Source organism: Camelus ferus, chromosome 8 (genome assembly GCF_009834535.1).
Source record: "Camelus ferus isolate YT-003-E chromosome 8, BCGSAC_Cfer_1.0, whole genome shotgun sequence".
In the NCBI taxonomy this organism is placed as follows: domain Eukaryota; kingdom Metazoa; phylum Chordata; class Mammalia; order Artiodactyla; family Camelidae; genus Camelus; species Camelus ferus.
Window position 1 is genome coordinate 55909493 of NC_045703.1, and position 24620 is coordinate 55934112.

At 34.7% G+C, this 24620-nt stretch overlaps 1 protein-coding gene across 12 annotated transcripts in view; it reads left to right on the forward strand.

Annotated features, from left to right (window-relative positions):
• Window positions 1-24620, forward strand: part of UTRN (utrophin) — a 456315-nt gene that overhangs the window by 162000 nt on the left and 269695 nt on the right. For 11 of the 12 annotated variants that reach the window (XM_032485082.1, XM_032485084.1, XM_032485083.1 and 8 more), the window contains 11 exons: window positions 830-991; window positions 1443-1571; window positions 2269-2442; window positions 4112-4267; window positions 8655-8825; window positions 13143-13322; window positions 15428-15556; window positions 17761-17931; window positions 18583-18744; window positions 19139-19276; window positions 23655-23843. In XM_032485082.1, the coding sequence (XP_032340973.1) occupies window positions 830-991; window positions 1443-1571; window positions 2269-2442; window positions 4112-4267; window positions 8655-8825; window positions 13143-13322; window positions 15428-15556; window positions 17761-17931; window positions 18583-18744; window positions 19139-19276; window positions 23655-23843 (1761 nt within the window). The remainder of the gene's footprint in view (window positions 1-829; window positions 992-1442; window positions 1572-2268; window positions 2443-4111; window positions 4268-8654; window positions 8826-13142; window positions 13323-15427; window positions 15557-17760; window positions 17932-18582; window positions 18745-19138; window positions 19277-23654; window positions 23844-24620) is intronic. The other variant, XM_032485090.1, reaches the window with a different exon arrangement.

Consider the following 24620-nt stretch of genomic DNA (forward strand, 5'->3'; position numbering starts at 1 on the left):
AATTTAAATTAAATGGCATATTTTATGTTCCCTTTTAATGTATTATTTAGGCACACATTTTTTTCTTTTTTAATTGAGGTGTAATTAACATATAACATATTAGTTTCAGGTATACACATAATGATCTGATACTTGTATTCATTGGGAAGTGATCACCACAATAAATCTAGTTAACCTCTGGCATGAGGTTATAGTTTTAAGTTTTATTCCTTGCAATGAGGACTTTTAAGATTTACTCTCTTACCAACTTTCAAATATGCAATACAGTGTCATTATCTACAATCATCACTCTGTACATCACATCTCCATGACTTACTATTATATAGTAATTATAATTACTGTATTATAAACTCTTTACTTTGTAACTAGAAGTTTGATCTTTTGACCCTCTTCACCTATTTCACCCACCCCTACCCCTGTCTCCAGCAACCACCAATTCTCTCTGTCTATGAGCTTTGTGTTTTTACATCAGTTTTTAGTTTGTTTTGGTTTTTTTGAGATTCCACATATACCTGAGGTCATGCAGTATTTGTCCTTCTCTGTTTGACTTATCTCACTTAACATAGTGCCCTGAAGGGCATTTTTATATTTTGTCATTTTTATTTAGAAAGAATTAAAAATGAGTGATTTCCTGCAAGATACGTAAGATATTAGAGGGACCTCTTCATGATGCTTGCTAGTTATTACTTATTTGCCATGCAGGCCATTGTCTTGAAGTAGTGCTTTTATAGTTGTTTCTTTTCTTGGTGGTCAGAACATAAGGGTTTTCTTATAGTCAGCTATTTATATTTGTGCTGAGCAACTGATAATTAAATTTTCCCCCATGTAGGCAGAGAGCAAGCAGATTTCTTTGGAAAAGCAACTCCAGGTCCTGCGTGAAACTGACCACATGCTTCAGGTCTTGCAGGAGAGCTTAGGGGAGCTGGACAAGCAGCTTACAACGTACTTGACTGACAGGATAGATGCCTTCCAAGTCCCGCAGGAAGCCCAGGTACTGCCAGGGACGTGAGGGTGTTTGCATCGTAAAGAAAGCATGTGGAATTGTCTCCTCACTTGCAGGGCACCAGCCTCTCTTGCCAACCCAACGGAGAGTCAGTGAGAAAGGCTGATCTTACTTGCAGGGCAGCATGTGGATTTTTGGGTCCTCATGGTTTTGATGTGAGATCCTGGCAAATGACAACCACTTAAGAATTAGAATTTTCTTAGCTATAAAGTTGGGAAAATTCCTTCCTTATAAATAAGTGGCAAACATTAGAAGTGACAAACACAAAGACCTCCATGCCCCACACACAGCTGTCCTACAATATGGGTGGCCTGTATTATTATTGTACTGTACACTTATTAAAGCTGGTACAGGGACCAGTATATTCTTATGTGTTATATGACTCTGTGACACTTAAAAAAAAAAAAGACCTTGTCTCCATTTTCTAATCTCTTTGTAGAAAATCCAAGCAGAGATCTCAGCCCAGGAGCTAACTCTAGAGGAGCTGAGAAGGAACACACGTTCTCAGCCTCTGACCTCCCCAGACGGCAGGACTGCTAGAGGAGGAAGTCAGATGGATGGGCTGCAGGTGAGAGGGAGAACGGCTTCCTTTGACTTTTCAGTGTGTTGGGCATAAAAAGAAAGTGAGAAGGAGCTGATGACTTGGGTGCCCTTGGTCTTCTCTGTGATGTAAAGATTGGGATGGGAGTGATGTGTTGAAAGTGCCTTCCAAACTAGGCAGGGCAGCAGAAACAAACTGTTGCGTGGGTGGACAATATTGAATCTGCTTTTTTTAGACGAGCTGAGAAGAGGGAGCAATCTAGACACAGAAGGTAGCTTTGTATAGGTTTTCCCTTCGATGTGGAGCCGCCGTCAGTACTGGTGTGGCTGATACACTGGGCAGGCTGACTGCATGGGATACAGACCCACGTCGTCCCTTAACAGGATATGTGAGACTGACTTTCACTCTGAGCTTGTGATGAAGGGCATTGTGACTTCTAGGTTCCTGAACTGTTTTTCAAACAGGTGAGAAAATTAATGCAGTTAATTCCAGCAAGGCTAGCTTAGCCTTTCATTGTGTCTCAGACTGAGACACTGGAATTCATGACAGTGGGCTGTGCAGTTCGCTGAGGTGATCGGGCAACCTCACTGCATTCTTTTAAGGAACGTTTTTATTGGCGCTTTATTTTACAACTCTCTGGCAGTGTGTGTTATACTACTGTTGTCTGCTGAGAGAGATGACCATTCTGATGTGACGTGCTTATTATTTTCATTTCTGCAAACAGAGGAAACTTCGAGAGGTGACCACAAAGTTCCAGCTTTTCCAGAAGCCTGCTAACTTTGAACAGCGCATGCTTGACTGCAAGCGTGTGCTGGATGGTGTGAAAGCAGAACTTCATGTTCTGGATGTGAAGGATGTGGACCCTGATGTCATACAGACACACCTGGACAAGTGTATGGTGAGGTCATTGGGCGGTTAATGTGTCCAGTGGGTTTCTTTGTAGCTAATATGGCTTCATCTAGTGCTTTAGTACATGGTTTGTTCAATAATTTTTAGTCTCCAGTGTGCTAAGAATAGGGATAAATGATGAAAAACAGGCTAAAAAATTAGGAGTGTGGTCCTTTCCACCCAGGTAATTAGAAGAAATAGGAGAGATAGCCAATAAAATCAATTACAGCATACTGAGATAAGGAAACTAGAATACACATGTATATGACATGATTAAAAAAATGAAGGAAACACATCTTAATCACAGTATGAATTTAGAGAAGCTAGGGAAGAATGTGGCTAATAAACTAAATTTTTAAAGGATAGATTTGAGTTAGCTAGAAGAACCATACTTAGAATGAATGTAAGGAATATTGCAGTGTATGACAATTTCCTTCTCAAGGGAGGTAAATTTTTAAATTTTAATTAATAAACTTTAAGCCTAAAGTATGAAAGAAGAACTTAGAATGGATGTCAGGAACATCATAGCATAAAAAAATCATTCTCTAGGAAAATAAAATTTTAAATCAAAGTTTAAACCTAAGATATGAAAGAAGAAATTATTTATAAGGCCTTATTACTATTTTAGTCTTGAACTTTAAAATTCAGTTGCATGGAAATTGAAAAATAATGTAGCTAAGCATGCACAATCTTGGAATAAGTGTTCTGCTTGAGAAGAATCATGAAGAAACTAAAGATGACAGGTGTTGAGACCAGAAAAGTCTGGGAAGATTTCTTTGTCCTCTTCAAAACTGCAGTCTCCACATGTCTATTGTGTACTGAAGATTGTGTAATTACTCAAAATCTGGAATGGATGAATGAATGAACAAATAGGGTGAAATTTTATATATAGATTGTGCATATGAATGTAAATAATTATTTACCGAGATACGGAGATCAACAAAGCAAGCACTGTCGACCTTGTGTACTTAGTCCAGTGGTCTGTTCTTCTGTGACAGTGCCACGTGTGATGTTTCAGGTCAAAATCATGATGAATGGACACAAGAGAACCTGCCCAGAATAAAGCTTTTTGGTTTCAAAGTAACTAGGATGAGAGCAGCTCTGAATTTGACCTACATAACTCCGACTTCCTGTTGTCATATACATCTTGATACATTGAGCTTTTTATATACCTTTTTGTTATTTAAATAATATGTGCTCCTTGTGGTAGACTTGGTACTTCAGAGAATTGTAAGAAAAAAATAAATCTTAATCCTTTCAAGCTCCAACAGACAAAAATAGCCAACATTGGCTTTTTTCTTGTAATAGCATTTAGGATTTTAAAATGTAATTTAAAAAATGTTAGACATTCAACTTTCAGTCCTAATATTTTCCCACTTTTTTGTAGGAAGAATGTTTATATTATGGAGTACTTTCATAAACCTTTAAAATATGTGTTTGAGGTTTTTTTTAATAAAACATGTATAATCTCTATTAGTGTATTTTCTTAGTTGATTTTTAAAGGTTTTTACAACCTTGATCTCATTTTACTCATCCTTTGAACCAGATCTGAAAAAGATAAAGCCCTTTGATCTCTATTGTTAGTTCTGAGCTGTCAGTCTTTGCAAGCCATGTTCTAAAATGCTTCCAGTTAGCCAGTTTTCACTACAATATGTAAAATGTCTTGCTTTAATTTTAAGAAACTCTATAAAATTCTGAGTGAAGTCAAGCTTGAAGTGGAGACTGTAATCAAAACAGGAAGGCACATTGTCCAGAAACAGCAAACCGACAACCCCAAGGGGATGGATGAGCAACTGACTTCTCTGAAGGTTCTCTACAATGACCTGGGCGCCCAGGTGAGGAGAGCCTGCACCCTGCCCACCTCTGACTCTCTCTCATTGGTGTATTTTAAAATTTCATTTCTGAGAGAATGCATGTTTGAATTTTATGGCATCAATAAGTATGTTTTTGTTTATTCCAGTAATTTTTACTGTATTTCTTGAAATGTTATGTTACTATTCCAATGATGAATAGTTACATAGAAATTTATTTTTAATATTTAATGCAGAGTCATTTTAATATTTTCAGTGGCTACTGACATTTCCCATGTTATTCTCAGGACACTCTATGAATAATAGTCTCTGTATAAGCTCAAGTTGTTGGTCCTTGGATGGCTAAATTGAATAGTCTACTGAGACATGTTAAAAACATCACTAAATTGTAAGTGACAGGAAATTCACATTAATCAGCAAGATTTAAAATCCTTTCAGGAAACATCTGTAATTTGAACACTTTAGTGAATTCATGAGGATTCTCGTTGAGAATCTTTGTCCTGAAGCCAAGGAAGCAAAACCAAAATAAAACGAAGAAGAAACCTGTGGAAGTGAAATCTTCTTGTCAATACTGAAAAGCTGTGTTAGATGATGTATTAGATCCTACTTTGGTTTTTAAATATAAAGTAAGTTTCTACACAAGCCCAGAGAATACTAGCTGAAATGTTGTGATCACTTTCAAATTAAGTGTAAGAACAAACAGTCATATATTGCCTGTGCAATTTGGACCTCATTTATGTAAGATTAGACTGTTGGCATGACACATCATGTGTCATTTCTATACACTGCACATCTGGAACACATACATTAGAGCTGTTAAAATATTATACAGCTGAAGTTATTTGTGAAATATTACTATCTTTTTCATTGACTGGGCGTTTTATAAATGCAAATGGTATGACTGGTTTTTACACCAGTTGTCTTTGACTGGTTTTAGGCTTAAGTCATCTCATTCAACACAATTGAGACTTTACTGTGTTGTGAGGAGTTACTCAGGCAGTGGAGAGACAGTGGTGAGCAAAAACATAAATAAAAGAAGAAAATATTAATCAAGTAGTTGCACAAAATAATATCAGATTATCAGTCTGAAGTGTTATGAAGGAATGTATGTACTACTTTAAGAGTATATGTAAAGGGGGATTTGGTCCAGTCGGGTTAGGAAAGCATCCCTGAGGAAGTGGTCCATAAGCTGAGGTCTGAAGGATGAGTAGGAATAGCCTGGGTGAGACCAGTGGAGGAGCTGTCAAGGCTGATGGAACAGCACATGTAAAGGCTCTGTAGTAGGAGGCAGCGTAGTCCATTTGTGTGGCTCAAGCACAGAGAGCAAGTGTGGGAACACGATGTTGGAGAGATGGGATGATACCAGATCGTACCAATGTCTTAGAGATTGTGGTGAAGATTTTAATCTGTGTCTTATGAGTAATAAGCAGTTATTGCAGGGTTGTTGCAGGGAGATGACGTGCTCAGATATGTGTTTTTTAAAAGATCACTCACTGCAGTTTGGAGGGTGGTTTGCAGAGACATAGGAATGGATGTGAGCAGACCAGTTAGGAAGTCACTGTTATGCTATCCGTGTGAGACGATGATGGCCTGAACTGGGGTGGAGCAGTGGAGATGGTGTGAGCAGATGTTTTTAGGCACTGTAGGAAGTGAAATGAGTAGGACTTGGGGAGAGATTAGATGTAGGGAAGCAGGAGAGAGAAAGATGAAGGATGACTCCTGAGTTTCTGGCTTGATCATGGTGCCATCACTGAGACAGGCACTGGAGGGAAGGGTAGAAACATGGAGAAATCATAACAAATCATGTGTTTGATATGCTGACGTTTTAGTACCTTTGAGAGAGTTAATTGGGTATGTCAGATATTCATGAAGTTATTAAAGTCTGGAGAATACATCTGGGCCTAAGATAAGAATTTTATGAGTCATCTGCAGAGAGGTTGTAATTAAAGTTTTCAGTGATGATGAGATTGCCTAAGGAGAGGACAGAGTGAAAAAAGAAAAAGGGCCTGAATTGTCTAGAAGAATTACATCATTTAGTAGGAAGTTTGAGGAAGATGAGCTTGTAAAAGAAACTGTAGTATATATATGTGTCTTTTGTATGTATATATGTATATATACACATCACATTTTCTTTATCCATTTGTCTACCTGTGGCTGTTGTGAATAATGCTGCATGAATATGGGAGTGCAGGTATCTCTTTAAAAGAATACTTAAATTTCCTTTGCATGTATACCCAGAAGTGGGATTGTTGGATCATTATGTAGTTCTTTTAAAAAATTTTTGAGGAACCTCCATACTGTTGTCCATAATTGTAAACTTGAAATCTGCTAAGAAGGTAGATCTTGTGTTCTCAGCACAAAAAAAAAGTTAACTGTATGTGATGATGGATGTATTAATTAACATGATTGTAGTAATCATTTCACAATATATATGTGTGTAAAATTATCACCTTGTGCATCTTTAAAACTCACATTATGCAACTGTATGGAGCTACAGTGAGTAGCAAGAAGTGGTAGCACACCAGGAGAGTGCTGGGTCTGGGAAGCCAGAGGAAGAGGGTATTGTGAGAATGAGCGTGGGCACCTGTTTTGAATATCATTGGAAGTTAAACATGATGTCCACTTACAAATGTCCATTAGATCTGGTGCCATTGGGGTCATAACTGAACTTAGCCAAGATAATTTCTGTGGAGTGATGGAGGTTGAAGCCACAATGTCATGGCTTGAAGTATGTGTGGGAGGTGAGATACGGTTTTAAACATTTGTGTGGGAAAGGTAAGAGAGAGGAAAGTCCTTAGGGGAGATGGGGCCAAAGTAGGGAATTTGTGTGCGTGTGTGTGGGTGTGTGTGAGAGAGAGAGAGAGAGAGAGAGAGAGAGACAGACAGACAGACAGACAGACAGACAGAAAGGTAGATAGACAACTTGAGTATGTTTCATACCTGGTGGGAGTGATCCTGTTGAGAGGAAATGGTTGCATATCCACGAGGGAGCAGGGATAAATGGCTAGGTAAAAGGTTTACAACTTGATGTTGTCTAATTTAATATTCAGTACATCTTAAAATGTATTGATTAGGCTGAGAAGAGTGTAAACTCTTATAAGTTGAACTGTAAATTATTTCCTTCCTGGTGTACACAAATCTTTGGTAGCCGTAAGTTTTATGATGACTGTTTAGCTGCCTAGGCAAGTCAGTCAGATAAGTATCACTTGAATATATAATATCTTTTAATGTAAGTGTTTGTCTTCTAAGGTCTACATTGATTAGTTATTATTAATTTAGAGTCACAAATTTTACTTAAACTCCATAGGAAAAAAATCTCACTTTTAAGAAGGAATTTAATAATAATCAGTCCTTGAGGTGTGTAGGAGTCACATTGAACCTAGGGGACCAGTAAAAAACAGAAATGTAACCCCATGCTACTTATTAAGAAATATGACCTTTATAGCTAAGATTTTTATATCATTTTACATCATGTGAGAAAATTTCATCCTGTACATCATTTATCACTCTACTATTTAGGTAATGTTATTGTCTATATATATGTGCACATGAAAGGAAGAACATGTTTTTATGTAGGTATTGGGTTGTGATGTCTTTTAAAGTGTCAACTCAGCATTAGATTGTGAATGGTTGTTTAGTTTGAGAGTGCCAGCATGTGATGTCAAGGGTCAGACCGGGCTCAATCTGATGGCCTTGCTGTCCTGGCATAGCCTTAACCATTTTAAGCATCACTGTCCTATTCTGTTAAATGGAAAAGATAGTGCCTACCACAGGGTTTTATTGTATAGCATGTGTAAGGTTCCTTCGCACAATCCTGGAGCTATATTAAGAACCTGGTAGATATCAGTTCAGTTCATTTTGCTTTCTGTCCACAACAATAAGAACAAAATAATAATAGAAGTTTATGTATTAAATTAAGTGGTTAATTGTAAAACATATCTTTGTGAAGAATCTTGCTGTTTCCCCTTACATTGCTAGAATGTAGTGTGTAAGTGTGTGTTTTTTGAACAGAATCATTCATTAAGAGGATTTTAAGGCATCTTTTGTTCAAAATGATAAAAAAAAAAAGTACTTTTCACTGATTCCTTAACTTTGCTGCAAGGACTCAGGCAAGCCCTTTGTGTGTGTGTTTTTCTCATTTAAAACTCATAACGGCCTTTTGAGGGCTATACCTATTCCGGGGTCACTTAGGAAGTAAGTGGTAGAGCTAAGATTAAAACCCAGAGTTGCCTGACACTTAACCTCTCCAGTATATTGTCCCTCTGCAGAAATGGAAGAATGGAGTGATTCTAGGTACCAGAGATAAGGGTTAAGTATGTCTTGGGGATTAAATATGAATTCATTTGGATCTTTAGTTAATGTTCTGATTCACTCCCATTCATGCTCATCTCTCTCTCTCTCTCTCTTTTAGGTGACAGAGGGAAAGCAGGATCTGGAAAGAGCGTCACAGTTGGCTCGGAAAATGAAGAAAGAGGCTGCTTCTCTCTCTGAATGGCTTTCCCTTACTGAATCTGAACTGGTACAGAAATCTACTTCAGGAGGTGTGCTTGGTGACTTGGATACAGAAATTTCCTGGGCTAAAGTAAGTTGTAGTTCAGATGAACCACTGATGTTAATGTAATCTGTGGCATTTTGATCAAGGAAATCTGGGTAGATGTCGTTTCTCTCCATTTCATATTAAATACAGTCTTTTCTTTTTTCCATTATTTTTTCCACATCTGTCCTAAGAAAGAAGAATATTTTCAAAGCAACTATCTTCAGAAGGTATCTTTATCTTGATCCTGAAAGAGTTAAACTCACGTGACTCATCCACAAGGCCTTTGTAGTCATTATGCTTATGTGGTCCTTGAAAACATAATTACCACCTTCAGAATCAGTGACAGTTTTTGAAGATTCATTCTTTACAGTATCATGCTGAGTTTATTTATTAATTCTTCTATAATAACTTTTGTACCAGTAACTAATCTTTCTATTGCCAGCTAAGGGGCATAAAGTGCTTAGGAACAGAATTTTAAAAAAAATCAATAAAAGATCAAGAGTTTTCTCTAGCCCTATAGTTACACTGAAATTACAGAGACTAGAGACCTGATCTGCTGATTCTCTCTTTTGAGGTGGTCAAAGAATGGAATGAAACACAAAGCAGTTGTTTTTTTGTTTTTTTTTAACCAAGGCATTCTCTTTTCCTAAATTTATTTCCTAAGAAAGAAGCATGTGTACTACAGATAAGTGCTGAAAATAAGTGATCGATACCATGACAGAACTTTATATAAAGCCGCAGGTTTCAGTTTTGATATCCTCTATAGGTGTCGGCTTATGGGGAGGGGGGAGGTACTATGACATCGTGGGGTGATACAACTCTGTCTTAATTTGAACACTCTTTGGCGATAACCATTGAAAGACAGTTAAGATATTAGTTGCTAGAAAGATTGTTCTCAGCTTAGAAAATAGCTCATGAAAAGTATAATTATGCCATGGACTGTGTGAAGTGAAAAGGGATGTATGAAAGAAATGAAGCACACTGGAATTCTTGGGTTACAGTGGATGAATGCATCAAACTTTATTTTTTTGTAAATATAAATTTTTCAAGGGAATATTATCTTCTTTGTACAATACACTTTGAAAGTCATTATTTTCTTATTAGTAATGTAAGTCATATAACCTAACTGAGTGAGATTTGCATGGTATAACACAAAAAAAGACAGGAGCAAAAATCATATATAATCAAAGAATACCCTATTAGTTTGTTTTTTTTATAGGCACATATGGACATGCAGGCACAAGCGTATATTTAAAAAAGAATTACATTGTGTTTAGTATTTCATGAACTTCTTTAAAAGCCTTATATCTTTAGGGGAGAGGATATAGTTCAAGTGGCAGAGTGCATGCTTAGCATGCACGAGGTCCTGGATTCAATCCCCAGTACTACCTCTGAACATAAATAAATAAACCTAATTACCACCCCCAATTAATACAAATAGATAAAAAAAATTTTAAAAAGCCTTAGATCGTCAACATTTTCCTTTACCTATAAGTGTTTTTATGTCACATATTCAAGATAGGAATAGTATTTCATTGCATATTTTATTTTTTATTGTCTCATTCCTCCATTCATGTTCCATTACCAATTTTTATTATTGTAAAAAGTGCTGTGATGAATATACTTGTAGCCAAATCATAGTATACATTCATAATTATTTCCTGAGGATAAATTCTTAGCCCTAAAAATTTTGAGTCAAGGGATATATCCATTTTAAAATCTTATGCCTATTACGAAATTGTCCTTCAGAAATGTTGTACCCAGCACCTGTGAGTGAGAATTCCTACTTGCTTGCTTTAACTACACTTTTGACAACGGTAGGCAAATATGTTTTGGGTATTTAATTAAAACGTTTTTCATTAGTTTATAGGCCATTTGTAGCTTCTATCACGAATATGGTCTTTTATTTAGAGATCTTTACCTGTTACAATGATTAATGCTTAGTGTGTTGTCTAATGGTGCTTTTTATTTTTTTTGCTGCTGTAGTTTCCTTTCTCTTCTGTATTTTTTAAACACTGTTATTATACATGTTTTAAAGAATGAAATCTTTTTTTCTTAATAATTTCTGCCTTTAATGCTTAGAAAGACCAACTCTACTCCAAAGTTATGTAATGATTTACTTATATTTCCTTCTAGCTCTTTTATAGTTTCATCTTTTTACCTTTAATGCTTTAATCCTTCTGGAATTTAGTTTGGTGTATATCATGAGGTAAGGGTCTAACCTTTTTTCCCAAATAGTTGACCAATTATCTCAGCACTATTTTTTGAGTAATCCTCTCCCCTCTGATTTGACATGCTAAATTCATATATTCTTTTTGCTGTTACTTTTCTTTGTTTTCTGCTTCACTGATCTGGCCCTCTGAAGTGTTTAACTGTTTAACTGTGTGGCTTTATATTTTAACGTGTAAAGACAGAATTCTCCATCTTTATGTTTCTTCTTTTGTATATACTCATATGAACTATAGGATTATTACCCTCAAATTCTTAGCAAAATTCTGTTAGAAAGTTTTATTTGAATTTCCTTAAATTTATAAATTTATTTTGAGGTCTTTTATATCTTTGTTATATTAAGTCTTTTTAGTAACATGGAATGTCTCATTCCCACCCTCCCCCCACCAGATTCCCTTACATCCCTATATAATGCTTTGTTTTTTGCTTTGTAAACATTATGCATATATGCAAAAAAGTTTATTCCTACATATTTATTTTATTGATATGTAAAAAGTATGCTTTTCCTTTTTTAAACTAATTTCTTAGAGCTAGTACATAGGTAATATTGGTTTTTGCATATTTAATTTTTAATCATCTGTCATTATGCACTTGCATAAATTCAATTAGTTTTTCAGTCGATTCTCATCATTTTTTAAGGTAAAGACAGTAAGTAATGATAAGTTTGTTTCTTCTGGAACTATTCCCTCTTAAATTCCCATTTAATCTGACTTCAGATTTGAAATAATGAAGATAGTATATACGAATCACAAATTCACAGCACATTCCCTTCACTAGAGTAAACTAAATGAACCATCAGTATGTGACATAATGATCCATTTTTTCAACATTGTGTTTTCAGACTTCAACAACGTACATATTTCATATTTTAATGTATTTGTGCTTTAAAATATGTAAAATTATTTTCAATACAAAATTTAAAAAGCATTTGCATTTTATGGTTTTTATTCCATAGCTTAAAAATCATTATTTTTTAATGTAGCATTTTCTTTACGATAAAGTCTGTTAGCGTAGATAGTGTGTATACTGTTTAAATTTAACTACTTGTAGTTAATTATTTCTTATAGTTCCTAAAGACTACTGTAGTCAATCAGTACATAGCCACTGAAGGAATGCAGAAAGTTATTAACTGCAGAGAGCATGGTTGTGGGTATTCTGGATTTTTTTTCCCCTCCTTTTTGAAGAAGACCACTTGAGAGAAATATTTCAGTGCCTTTATACATACACCAGAAATTGACATGACCAAATGAGTCTTTACATCTTGACTCACTTGTGAACTTGCAATTTTTATGCCTTTCAAAATGTGATTTAATGATGTGAGATTAAATATAGTCTTGAGTTTCTTGAAATTATTTGCGTAAGTTTTGTTCTAAAAAGGGGCAACAGCAGTAGGGTAGATATGTGTTTGTTACTTTTTGATTGAAAGAACTTTGTAGTTCTAATTTTGGAACCCAGCATTCTTTTTACAAAGCTCTGGATGCATACCTTGCCTGGTCAGACTTTTGAATGTGAGAATCAAGTTATCAGACTACCATCCAGAGTATTATCTTTACATATTATGACAATTGTGAAACCGAAGCTTAGACGTGCAGTTTTCCTATGGTTTACTTAAGATGACGTACTTCTTGGTGATGTTTATAAACAGACTATCTGTCATGTCACCTAGTTACAGGATTTTGTCTTGCAAGTACATATAGTGTACATCAGTAGTTTCCTGTAGTAGTCAAGGAGATAAATTCATTATGAATGTTTTAGAATTGTGAGTTCTGGGATAGTCCTGCTTTGCCAGCTTGTAGTTCCTGAAAATGAAATAGATTCTTTACATCTAGAGTTGTGATGAAGATAATTGGTGTTGGTGTGTAATAAATGAAATTCATACTTAAAGTAAATGAAGTAATTACCTTTTCCACATCTAAATTTGTTACGTTCTTTGGTATTTGCATAGTTAAATATTATAAGTTTTGTAAGAAACTTAAAACATCTAATGTTAATAAGTTAAGGAATTTTGTGAACCTTTGACATATTGTAAGTTATCTAGGGAGTCATGACCGTGGAAGAAAACAAAATAAAGATTGCATAACCTTTTATAATGTTCTGAAAGATCAAGTGGGTCCTGGAATTTTTGTTTTCTAGAATGTTCTGAAGGATTTGGAAAAGAGAAAAGCTGAATTAAACACCGTCACAGAGAGTAGTGCTGCCCTCCAGAACCTGATCGAGGGCAGTGAGCCTGTTTTAGAAGAGAAGCTCTGTGTCCTTAACGCCGGGTGGAGCCGAGTTCGCACCTGGACCGAGGATTGGTGCAATACTTTGATGGTATGTTTCAGGAAAAATTGAGTGATGAGATCTTCTCTCCTTTAATTTTTAAAAAATGAACACAGCTTTGGCTAGAATTCCAACTCCTCTTTTCTGTGTGTCACAATTCTGTTTTGCTTGTGAATTAATTTCATTAGACTACATTTTATCTTTTCCTTTGAAAAGATAATAACTAGAAAAGGTTCAAAATGTCTCTATTAAGTAATAAACCATTTGTGAGACACATAGAAATATGTACTTTAATATCTTAGTAAATGTGCCTTATTTGTTACATTTTAATGACAGTTTTGTATTTAATTTTCATACTATCATATACTGTATATATAATATTTTTAATGTTCTAATATCAGTATATTAGTTAAAGGCACAGGTTCTAGCATCTGATGGCCTAGGTTGAAATTTTGACTAGTAGCTGGATGACATTGGTCAAGTCACTTATAGGCTCTCTAAGTCTCAGTTGTCTCGTGTAAAATGGGCCTAATAATTTCTACCTCATATAGTTTTTGTGATTATATGACATAAAACATGTAGGACTCTCATTTAACTATACTTAAAACAAGCAATTTTAGGTATTATGGTGATTATAGTAATTGTTAAATGTTATATGTTGTTAGACTCTGGTTATACCACTATACTGTTAACCAGTATTTCATGGAAATAGTGATCATTTAATTTCACAGTGGTTTTCTGTCCCTCTTTTACTAACAGTGAATGTATGGCAACCTTACCCTCCCCTCCCTTAAAGAGAGTTCTCATCTATAAATTATTATTTGTTCTGACATGTCTGAGATAGGACTTTTTCCTACTAGGTAATGCATAGAAACAGAGAAAAATAAATTATTGTGTGTTTGAATATTTACTGAAATCAATCAGAGTGTGTTAGGGCATTGAAGTTGGTAGGCTTATGTCTTGATCTGTCAGATTTATATCCAGAGTTCATCCATGAATTATTATCTTCCTAACCCTGGGTAAATTACTTAATGTCACTGGGCTTTAATTTCCCTATACAGAATATGAGATTAAAAGAACGTATCTAACAGAGTTGTTAAATGTCAAATAACAAATGTGAACTTCTTGGCTCATAGAATATGTTTATTAAATATTTTGTATATTCATTTTTGTTATAACTGGTTTTATTCCACATTCTTACAACCCTTACTTCTATCTTCTTCAGCCTGTACCTTCTAAATTCTCCTTTCAAATAATATCTTTCTAATCTTATTAAAACATTCGATTTGCCTGCTTCATTGAGGTGAATGTCTGGTGTCTATCAGTTCTTAGTCAAAATCCAGACCACTGTCAAAACTTTCCTCATGTCGTTTATTAGTTATCTTTTTCTTTTTTCAATGATTTTTTCTATATTATAGATTAATAATTTGTTTCCTTGTTTTTAAGCACTTTTCTTCAAAGTTTTTTCTAGTTTTCTTCATATAAAATATAATTCCTAAAAGTTGCTGATTTCATCGTAAGGCTCCCCCACTCTTTTCGATCAAGTTCTAAATTCTTGCCTTAACAATTTTGCGTAGTTTTAATCAGCTTAACTGTTTGCTTCTGCTTTCAAATTTATTCTCTCAATCACGTTTCATGTCTTGCTTCAGGAAATAACACTGAGGTCTGTGTCAGCTGTAATATGAAGTGGTGATGTTAACTGAGGTTTAAAGACACAGGTCCTGTCTCTAAGCGCGTACAGTCCTTTGAGCGGCCAGAGTCTTACTCAACCATATTTTAATTATTCTTTTATATTATCACTTCCCTAAATGAGTCTTTAACAAATATGATCAAGGCAGGGCAAATGAGATTATTTGTAATATAAGAATGAGGAATAGGGACTAAAACAAAATGAAATTAGAAAAGATACCTTCACCTTTTACTCTTCTTCAACTTTTTATTGTTTTGAGGTCTAAATTAAATTTAAAAAGTGCTCAACCATAGCTGTGCATTTTTAGGACGGAGATTTATTCATTGAGGAAGAGCTTTGCAGGAAGGCGGAAATTCTTGAAATTCAGCATACAGTTAGCTCTTTGAAGGTCTTTTAAACGTCTTCTAAGATTATCACCTTAAATATTTCTTAAGATTGCATCAGCATTTTATTAATTCCTTTCTAGAACCATCAGAACCAGTTGGAAATATTTGATGGAAATGTTGCTCACATAAGCACCTGGCTTTATCAAGCTGAAGCTCTGTTGGATGAGATTGAAAAAAAACCAGCAAGTAAACGGGAAGAAATTGTGAAGGTAGCAAACGTAGAGAATTAGTAACACTTCTGGGAATGGAAGGCTGTGCTGTAGTCTTTCTGTCGTGGAGCACTCCAAGTTACCTGTGCACACATGCTTCCTGTGTGGTAGATTAATTAGCTTTTATTTTGGTGGGATAAACTGAATGAGTCTTTGTTTTTTGTTTTTTCTTAGTTTATCTTTTGTTTCATTCCTTTTATGTAAGAATTAGCATCTAAAACATATTATGGAATTGTAAAGAAATGTTTTCCATTGTAATTAATAAGCTATAAAAATGAAAAAAAAAACACCTCTTCATTTTGTCACATAAGACAAAATGTTAAATGCTGGGTCATTAGTTAACAGCAAAAGGTCATTCTTAGTTATTTTTTTAATGACTTGCAAAATTTTGTAGCAACATACAAAGTCAAAAGTCAAACTGACTTTAGAATGAGTATCTGGCTTTCATTTCTTGTTGCATATTCCCATCTTTTCAGAGGAATCAGCTCTTTGAGGAAAATAGTACACTTTTTCAGAAGCACTGTGTCTGGCAGACTTCTTAACTTTGCTCGGCCTCTTGATACCCTGACTCAGTGGTGTTCAGCAAAAAAAAAAAAATTGTCTCAGGGGCTCCAGTTTCAGCGAAATGCTGAGGGTACCCCTTACTCATTCCTGTGTTTCTACATTTAGTTTCACAGTTGCAGATCAAACCCAGCTTTTAAGAATTCCTTTTTGGGAATCTTTTCTGTATACCGCTCAGGCCCCACCAGTCCTTCCTTTGAACCCTCTGTCATCTTGGGCGTGGATGAACTGCAGTTAAATTCGAGGTTACAAACGTACTTTCTCAGTATTTTGCAGACATCATTGAATGAATCTTTTTTTCCCTTTAAGTTGTTTATTGATGACAGAAACAGTGCATCATTAAAGATTTGATGAGGAACATGCAAACAATAAAGAATGTGTCTGCTGCCAGCGAAATACGTTTATTCCAGGTCCTTTAGACATTACCAATATAGAGTTCTTTCACACCAGATGGTTCATATGTAACAAAGCCATTTTAGAATATTTAATTGTGCTTCTACAAAACCTTCTAAAGAATGAGGTAGTTTCATTTACTCACCATATTTTCCTCTTTTCCTTGATTACACTTTTAGTGAGTTTATTAAATCCTTTTAACAAAACCTTTATACAATTTTTCATAAAAGCCGAGCCTTAGTTACAAAGTGTTTATGTCTTTCTACTTGATTTTTCTTAAAGAGAATTTCAGGAATCACTACACAACTAGAGACATTTGAGACAAGCAATGGTTTTTAAAAAAAATATATTTTCATTATGATCAGATTTAGATGCAAGAGAACAAGTTCTAAAAACTCCATAGTTAAACAGACATTCTCCTGTTTTTATCTATAGACACTGTTTAAAAACTTCTTCCTCAAACTACGTATTTTCTCTCATCCACCATATCAAGTAAGCACAAATTCTTCATAACAGCATGGTAGGCTCCATGTATTAGCTAGTTGCGTGTGTTGCTGGATCATTTACTTTCGTAAGTCACCAGGAAAACATCTGCAGAATGTAAGGATGCATATAGATGAGCTAGCTTATGTTTAAGACTTCATTCAAAGTCTTCTTGCAGCCATACTCGAGAGAATTGCAACATTCTTCAAAAACTTATCAATGAAGTAGAAATTAAGACAAGTATTTGCATTCCTTTCTTAGCCCTGAGAATGAATTTAATGACAGTTGTGAAATTAGCTTGTGGTAACTGCAGCACATTGTTTTACGTTTCCGTTAAAAACCAAATGATAATATTCAACTAACTTCCAAATCAGTTCACCTTCACCACAGAAAGAGGGATAGTGGTAAATAGTATTTCTAGAGGGAGAAAGAAGTCACAGTCTGCTCCTTACCACCTATGCTTTTATTCAGTCTCGAGAAGCTTCACAACTCAGAATAAAATGGTTGGAGAATGACACAAGAAATCTTATACACTTTTCAATAATAAAACAAAGTTTTATCCAAACCAGTTGTAATCTGAAGTGCTTCCCATGTCACATGAATGTGTCTTAAAATATGAACAGCTCTTATTAAGACTGATTGTACTGAAATCTCTTACTAGGAATCTCAGATGTTTATTTAAACCACCTTTGCCTCAGAGTTAGCCTTGTACCCATGTTTGGTTTTGATTTTTCCTATATGATAATTTTGTATTTTCTTTCAATTAGCGTTTACTCTCTGAGCTGGATGACGCCAACCTCCAAGTTGAAAATGTCCGTGATCAAGCTGTGGTTTTGATGAATGCACGTGGAGGCTCAAGCAGGGAGCTTGTAGAACCAAAATTAGCTGAACTGAATAGAAACTTTGAAAAGGTCTCTCAGCACATCAAAAGTGCCAAAGTAAGTCATTATATTTTTATATAAAACTATTTTTCTTGCAGTTATGTATTGAAATGATAGATAATTATATGATACAGATATCAACATTTTTTAATTAAAATGATTTTATTACTTTCCTTTGATTGGAACGTTTGTTCTTACTTATTTGTGATTGTGCATGTGAAGGGAGAGAAAGTAAGAAATTAATATTGAAGTAATAACCCATTTGAGAAAAGGTTTCAAAGTATTGAAATTATCTAAGAGGAAGGAGCCTCCTTTTAGCAGGAAGTAAATATTTTCTAACTTTGTTTTATTCTGAAGTATTTGATGTAATGGCCAAACTATCTTTCATAGCCTATGAATATACTTAAGTTATTTGCAACTTAAAGAAAACAAACGAAAATCTTGCTTTAACTTTTGTCTTCCTTAGTCTTGACTTTACATCCTTACCTTCTGACCTAAACTCATTTATTCTTTTCAGCAGATCTAATTTTTCCTACAAATGTAAAAGAGTAATGCACGAGACAGAGAAACCCAAGTTGGTAAAATCACTGCTGTGTGAATGAATGAAATTAAAGTCAATTCAAATAAATGCTAGTTCCTTTCTTGATACTGATTAATGGCTGAAGGTCGAGTTAAGAATATCTTTTCAAAACACGTTTCCTTCTACAGTTACTGATTGGCCAGGAACCATTATCATACCAATGTCTGGTCACCACTGAGGTATTTGAAACTGGTGTGCCTTTCTCTGATTTGGAGAAATTAGAAAATGACATAGAAAATATGTTAAAAGTTACGGAAAAACGCATGGAATCCAGTGATGAAGATGAAAAGGTTGGTTCAAGATTTGTTCAAAACCATGATGTTCTCATTTTTCTTCTCTGTTAATTGTATTTTTATGTGAATGATGTTTACCCAAATGTCTACCAGTCATGAGAGAACAGATTTAAATGTGATTTAAACAGATTTAAATGCCACATGACTTATGTAATGCTTAAAAAGAAATAAAGTAAAGGTAGTGTTATCTTAGTGCTATTTAACTTCTGCTAAACTATCATTCTTTATGAGCTATTTTAACTTCGTATGTGAAATATTTCAAGAAAAACAGATTTTTATTGTATATCTTTCAGATGAACATATGTTGACTTATACTAGACTTTGTAGGTTCGTTCTACTTGGGACCCTGTGCATTTTTCTTTTGAGTAATTTTTATCTTTTGAACATTTAGGTGGATGAGGAGAGAGCCCAGATTGAGGAAGTTTTACAAAGGGGAGAACAAATGTTACATCAACCCATGGAAGATAATAAAAAAGAAAAAATCCGTTTGCAGTTACTACTTTTGCACACAAGATACAACAAAACTAAGGTATCGTCATGGGGGAGTCTGTTCCACTTAAATAACTTTTTTAGCTCTTGCCATTCAGATGTTTGATGTTGCATTCAGTGACATCTCAAAACAAACCAGTTGGAATGGTATCTCCTTCTTTCTAGTGTGTATTGCTAGATATGTTTATGTTTTTGGATGAGGCAAGACTCAAAGAAAATAGAAACATAACACTTTATTATTGGATATCTCTTTTAGATTTCTGGTAATATATTAAACCTGCAAGGGATCTATCCCTTCGGAGAGTGACTTCCTCCTTCAGTTCTGTGTTTTATGTTTGGAGGTCTTGACCATGTCAAAAAATTTCTTCTAGTTTACAAATAATTAAATTTATGAACTCGATAAAATATGATTTAATTTCTAGAAAAGATTCGCTGCCAGCTTCCTTTTCAATGGCTATCTTCACAGCTGCAGTGTACATGTGCTGGTGTTCCCCAGAGGTCTGCTCTTTGGTAATCCTCCGGGAACCAGTTTTAGGTGATGATGTTGGAATCTAATAAAAGATCTCAGTTTCTCAGCTTGCTCTCTATTGAATGTCTTTATCTGTTTGTACTGCAGCCTTGCAACAGGTCCCATGCAGAACTTGCCCCTCCCCCTCCCTCCAACCTGTTGTCTACTTAGTTGAGTGCTTTAAAAACTACTCATTCTCAAGGTGGACACCTCAAAATCTTCTCAATCATTTCCTGCTCCTCACATACTTTGTTCCTCACACCACACTGAGTGAGGATTGAAACCATTAGGTCGGAATGAAGTAAGATACAGATCTGAACCTGAAGCTAGATACAGCTCTACCAGTTACTTGTGCTATGACCCTGGGAAAGTGACTGAGCTTAACTGAGTCTACTGTCCTTTCCATAATTCACACTCTTAGGATTTTTACCCATTAGTTATGCCCAAGCTGGTTTTAAGTCCAGTTTTTCTTAACTCCTGCTCATCTTCTGTATTTTTCTCAGAATTATTTTCCCCAAAGTCATGGGCGATTCCTTTGCCTAAGAACCTGTTCAGGAAAATATTGCAAAATGCAGAAAAAGCTTTAAGTGCAAGGTTTGTCACTATAATGATGTACAGAAGCTCTGGTTTGACCTTCTGCTACCGCTTTGATTCACTGTCATTCACCTTGTACTACAGCTGTGCTGGTTTTCTCTAACTTTTCCCAACACACTGGTGCCTTAGCACCTCTGGAATCTGCTAAGACAGTTGAGAAGGGACATTAAATTTTGTTGTTGTTGTTGCCCTTTTTGTTTTTTAGAAATAAACTATTTTTTAGAGCAGCTTTAGGTGCATAGCAAAGAGCTCCCACATGCCCTCTGCCTCCCACCCCCAACACACACAGCCGCCTGCAATAGCAACATCCCACGCCAGAGAGGTGTATTTGTTACAACTGAGGAACCTGCATTGACACATCATAATCAAGGTCCCTAGTTTAGGTTAGGGAAAGGACATTTAATTTGTCTGAGTCAAGATCAAACTCATCCTCAGTGCCTCCTACTCTTACGGCCCTTGTTTACCATGTAAATAATTCCTCAGGTCAAGAACCCCCAGAGTCTCCCCTGAGGGAACCGAGGGACTCGCGTGTACCATTTTCCTTCTCGTGGACTGCCTTGCACATGGTTTCCCCTACAAAGTCATATAGGTGGCGTCTTAAAAAATATTCAACTTATTTAAGTTAACAAAAAAGAACTCATTTTCTTACTTGAAATACATGTTGAATGATCTTTTCTGATTTGTCTACTGGAGTATTACTATTTTTAAAACATGTGCAAGATCTTCATAAAATAAAGATATTAACCTCTTGTCATATTTGCTATGAAAAGTATCATCTTATTAATTTTTACTTTCTAATTATTTTGCCTTTAATACACAACCATTCAAAATTTTTGTTTCACGACACATGACTAGGTTTTTCCTTTGTGATTTTTTTTTAAAAGTCTTTATCCTCCAGAGAGTTGATGAATATTCAGTTCTGTTTAGTTCCAGGTTTTCCCTATGGCTTGATAAAAACAGAACTTAGAAAATTTTTATAGGGTTCATTTAAAATCAATTTTTAATCTATCTGGAATTTAGGTTGCTGTCTGACATGAGCTGCATCAGGTAACATTGTCCAATTTTTAGTACTACCGTGTAGTGTATTTGTATTTTTGTGTCCTAGCTGAATTCTCTAAAAATAAAATTATCCAGAAATGAAGTCTGGGTCAGATCTCTAGGACATTTTTTTTTCTCCTAGGGCATTTTGATTGATCACTCTCTTGAGATAAAATCTATTTTGGGAATATAGAAAGTGCATATTTGAATCTTGAATGGCCTTGCTGCTTCTGCAAGGTATGAAGGCTCAGAAAATCCTGGATTGTACTTATAGTCTGAATAGAAAAAGACAGTATTAATGAACAGGATTTAAAAAAAAATTGGAACTTTCTATTTACAATACCTAATGATCTCCCTAGTTCACCCTAAAGACTTGGATACATGTGACCTTGCAGAATGACAATCTGTTGTCTACCTGAAGCAGCAGTGTAAGATTCCTGCCTTATAGTGGTTGTTAAGGTATAAAAGTGGCTCTCACCAATTATTCTGGAGAGCAGATTAAAAAAAAAATCTAGTGTGTGATGTTCAGTGATGTTAATGAGGAAGATACTACAAAGTTGAAAGTCCTAGCACATATCCAATAGCTGGAGAACTGGAGTTCTTTTCGGTCTTGGGAAAACAGGCTCACTGAACAAAGACACTGGTTAGGTAGTAGATGAGAAAGCCAAGCAGGAGAACAGGTGCCAGTTTCTTATTTTAGTCCTTTGACATGATTACTCCACCTATAAATACTTTTCCTTTTGTCTTTGTCTTTTTCCTTAAAATTAGGAAGAGGAACATTGAGCCTCTTTTTGTGGTCTGCCAAAAAATTGGACTATTTAAATATTAAAATCTGAAAAAAATTAAATATTTTTTCTTTATTAAAGAGTATTTCAAATCTTTTTGTTAAAACTGGTTCCTAGATGCACACATTATTTCAACATTCTTTTATATTTGCTTAAAATACATAATTTGACTTCTTAGACATATAGGTAACCTGGAAATATTTTCTGGCTAAAATCTGAATGTGTAGCATTAGGATAATAACATTAATATTAATGTCAAGTATAAATAAATCTGTGGATAAAGTCAGAAAGTCAACAGGATTACTTCTGCCCTGGCTATCCAGGACTGCCCAGCAATTGGTGAAAATAGTAGTTTATCAAATTCTAGGAGACAAATAACTACAGACCTCTAAATTGAACACTATATTATTCACTCAGTGATCTTAGCCTTGGGCATTGGTTTCATTTAGGAATTGTAGTCATTTTCAGGGTCACTAACCCAGTGATCATGCCGCTATGATCATTTTTACTATCATCTTTGAATTTACAGAGGAATATCATTTTTCAGAAGTTCAATAGAGGAATATGGTGAAAGTGTCAAGGAAACTACCTTAATTCATGAGCAGATGTACTTTGGACATTTGCAAGTCCAAAAGCAATTATTAAATGGTAGTCATCAGGGAGTAAAGGACTTGAAGTCCTGAGGAGCAAGGGGCCCATCCCAGAGAGCACTTTATTGTTTAGCAAGCTCTGATTAGAGGATACAGAAAATACTACACTAGGGTAAATAAGTTGTCCATCTAGCTTAGATTCTGTCTGAATTTATCATGGTAGACCTATTGTCTTACGTAGGACATTCATGTTTTGTAATATTCTCAAAGGTTAAGACTATATACTGAATTGCCTGAATATTATTTTAACTATTTTAATTAATTAAAATCCCCCTTGTATTTGTTGTGTTATGTTACAAATGCATGTTTCACGTATTTATTTTTTCAGCAGTAAAGCCCAAAAGTGTTTCATTGTGAGATTTAAAAAAATGGGTGAAATAATAATAATGGTATTAAATTTTTTCTTCATACAGAACTTTATGATTTGCAGCATATATTTCTTCAGTAACTCAGGAAAGGAGTCACTATGTACATATCCTGTTTCCTAAATGAGTTTAAGTGGCATAAGTCTTAAAGGAAAACCTTTCAAGGATTAACAGCTTATTTAAGCCTTTTAACGGTGGGCTATAGATGAAAATTAGAATGGAGATTGTTAAGGATTTCTATAGCAATGCAGAATAAATTTAAAAAATTAAAAGTTAAGAAAAATTTTTTTGCTCATGGTATTAAACTGCTCCATAAAATAGTGTTGTGGTTTTTTTTTTTTAATTTGTTACTATTCATTGCGGGGATATTTTAAGAGATGTGTGTGTTGTTGTTGTTGTTGTTGTTGTTGTTGTTGTTGTTATTATTATTATTATTATTATTATTATTATTATTATTATTATTATTATGTATTTACAGGCAATCCCTATTCAACAGAAAACAAGTCAACTTGCTTCTGGAATTAGATCGCCACCTCTCCCCACAGATTATCTGGTTGAAATTAGCAAAATTTTACTTTCCATGGATGATGTTGAATTATCACTTAATACTCCAGAGCTAAGCTCCGTTGTCTATGAAGACTTCTCTTTTCAGGAAGATTCTCTGAAGGTAAATATCCAGGCAGTGCATTTGAATAGCTGCAGTTTAATATAGAAATAAAGCAAGGACTTTGTTATTGTGCCTACCTAGATGATCTGTAACCTTTTAAATATATGCCAAGGAATTAATAATATGTATGAAAAATAAACCTTTCCTATGTTTACCAGTGAAATACTGTCAAAAATTTTAATATTTTAGGTATGGATTTTTAAGCATGCTCAGTTATTAATTCTTTGCAACATAACAGACTTTTAAAAATCAAATTATGTATACAAACCATATTTTTTTCTTATACGCTTGTCAGCTGATATAAAATGTCAGCATTTATCTTGCCACTTAGCGCAATTTAAGATTGGCTAGTGGTTGTGTATGGATTGGCATGTTGATTGTAACTTAATTATGGATCTGGAAGTTTTTAGTTAATTCACAAAACTATTTAATATCATGAAGACTCTTCCTTATGATTTGATTGCACTTAAGTGTCATGACACAGTAAAATTGCTGGTAGAGTTGATAGGTTTGATAGTTTATTTCTATCACTTAAATTAGCATTATTAGGTATTTGAAAATATGAATAATTCTAGCTTCAAACACTTCATTACCTTTAGAGAATGGTATTGAAGTTTTTTTATTGTACAAATGCCACTTTGATGATCTCTGAGGATTTTTTTCCCATCATTGGGATATTATGTAGCATTCTTCACACTTTGGCCAATACAGGGTATTATTTTTTTTTAAGTTTCCAATTTTGATAAGCAACACTTATGATGTCTCATTATTTTTAAA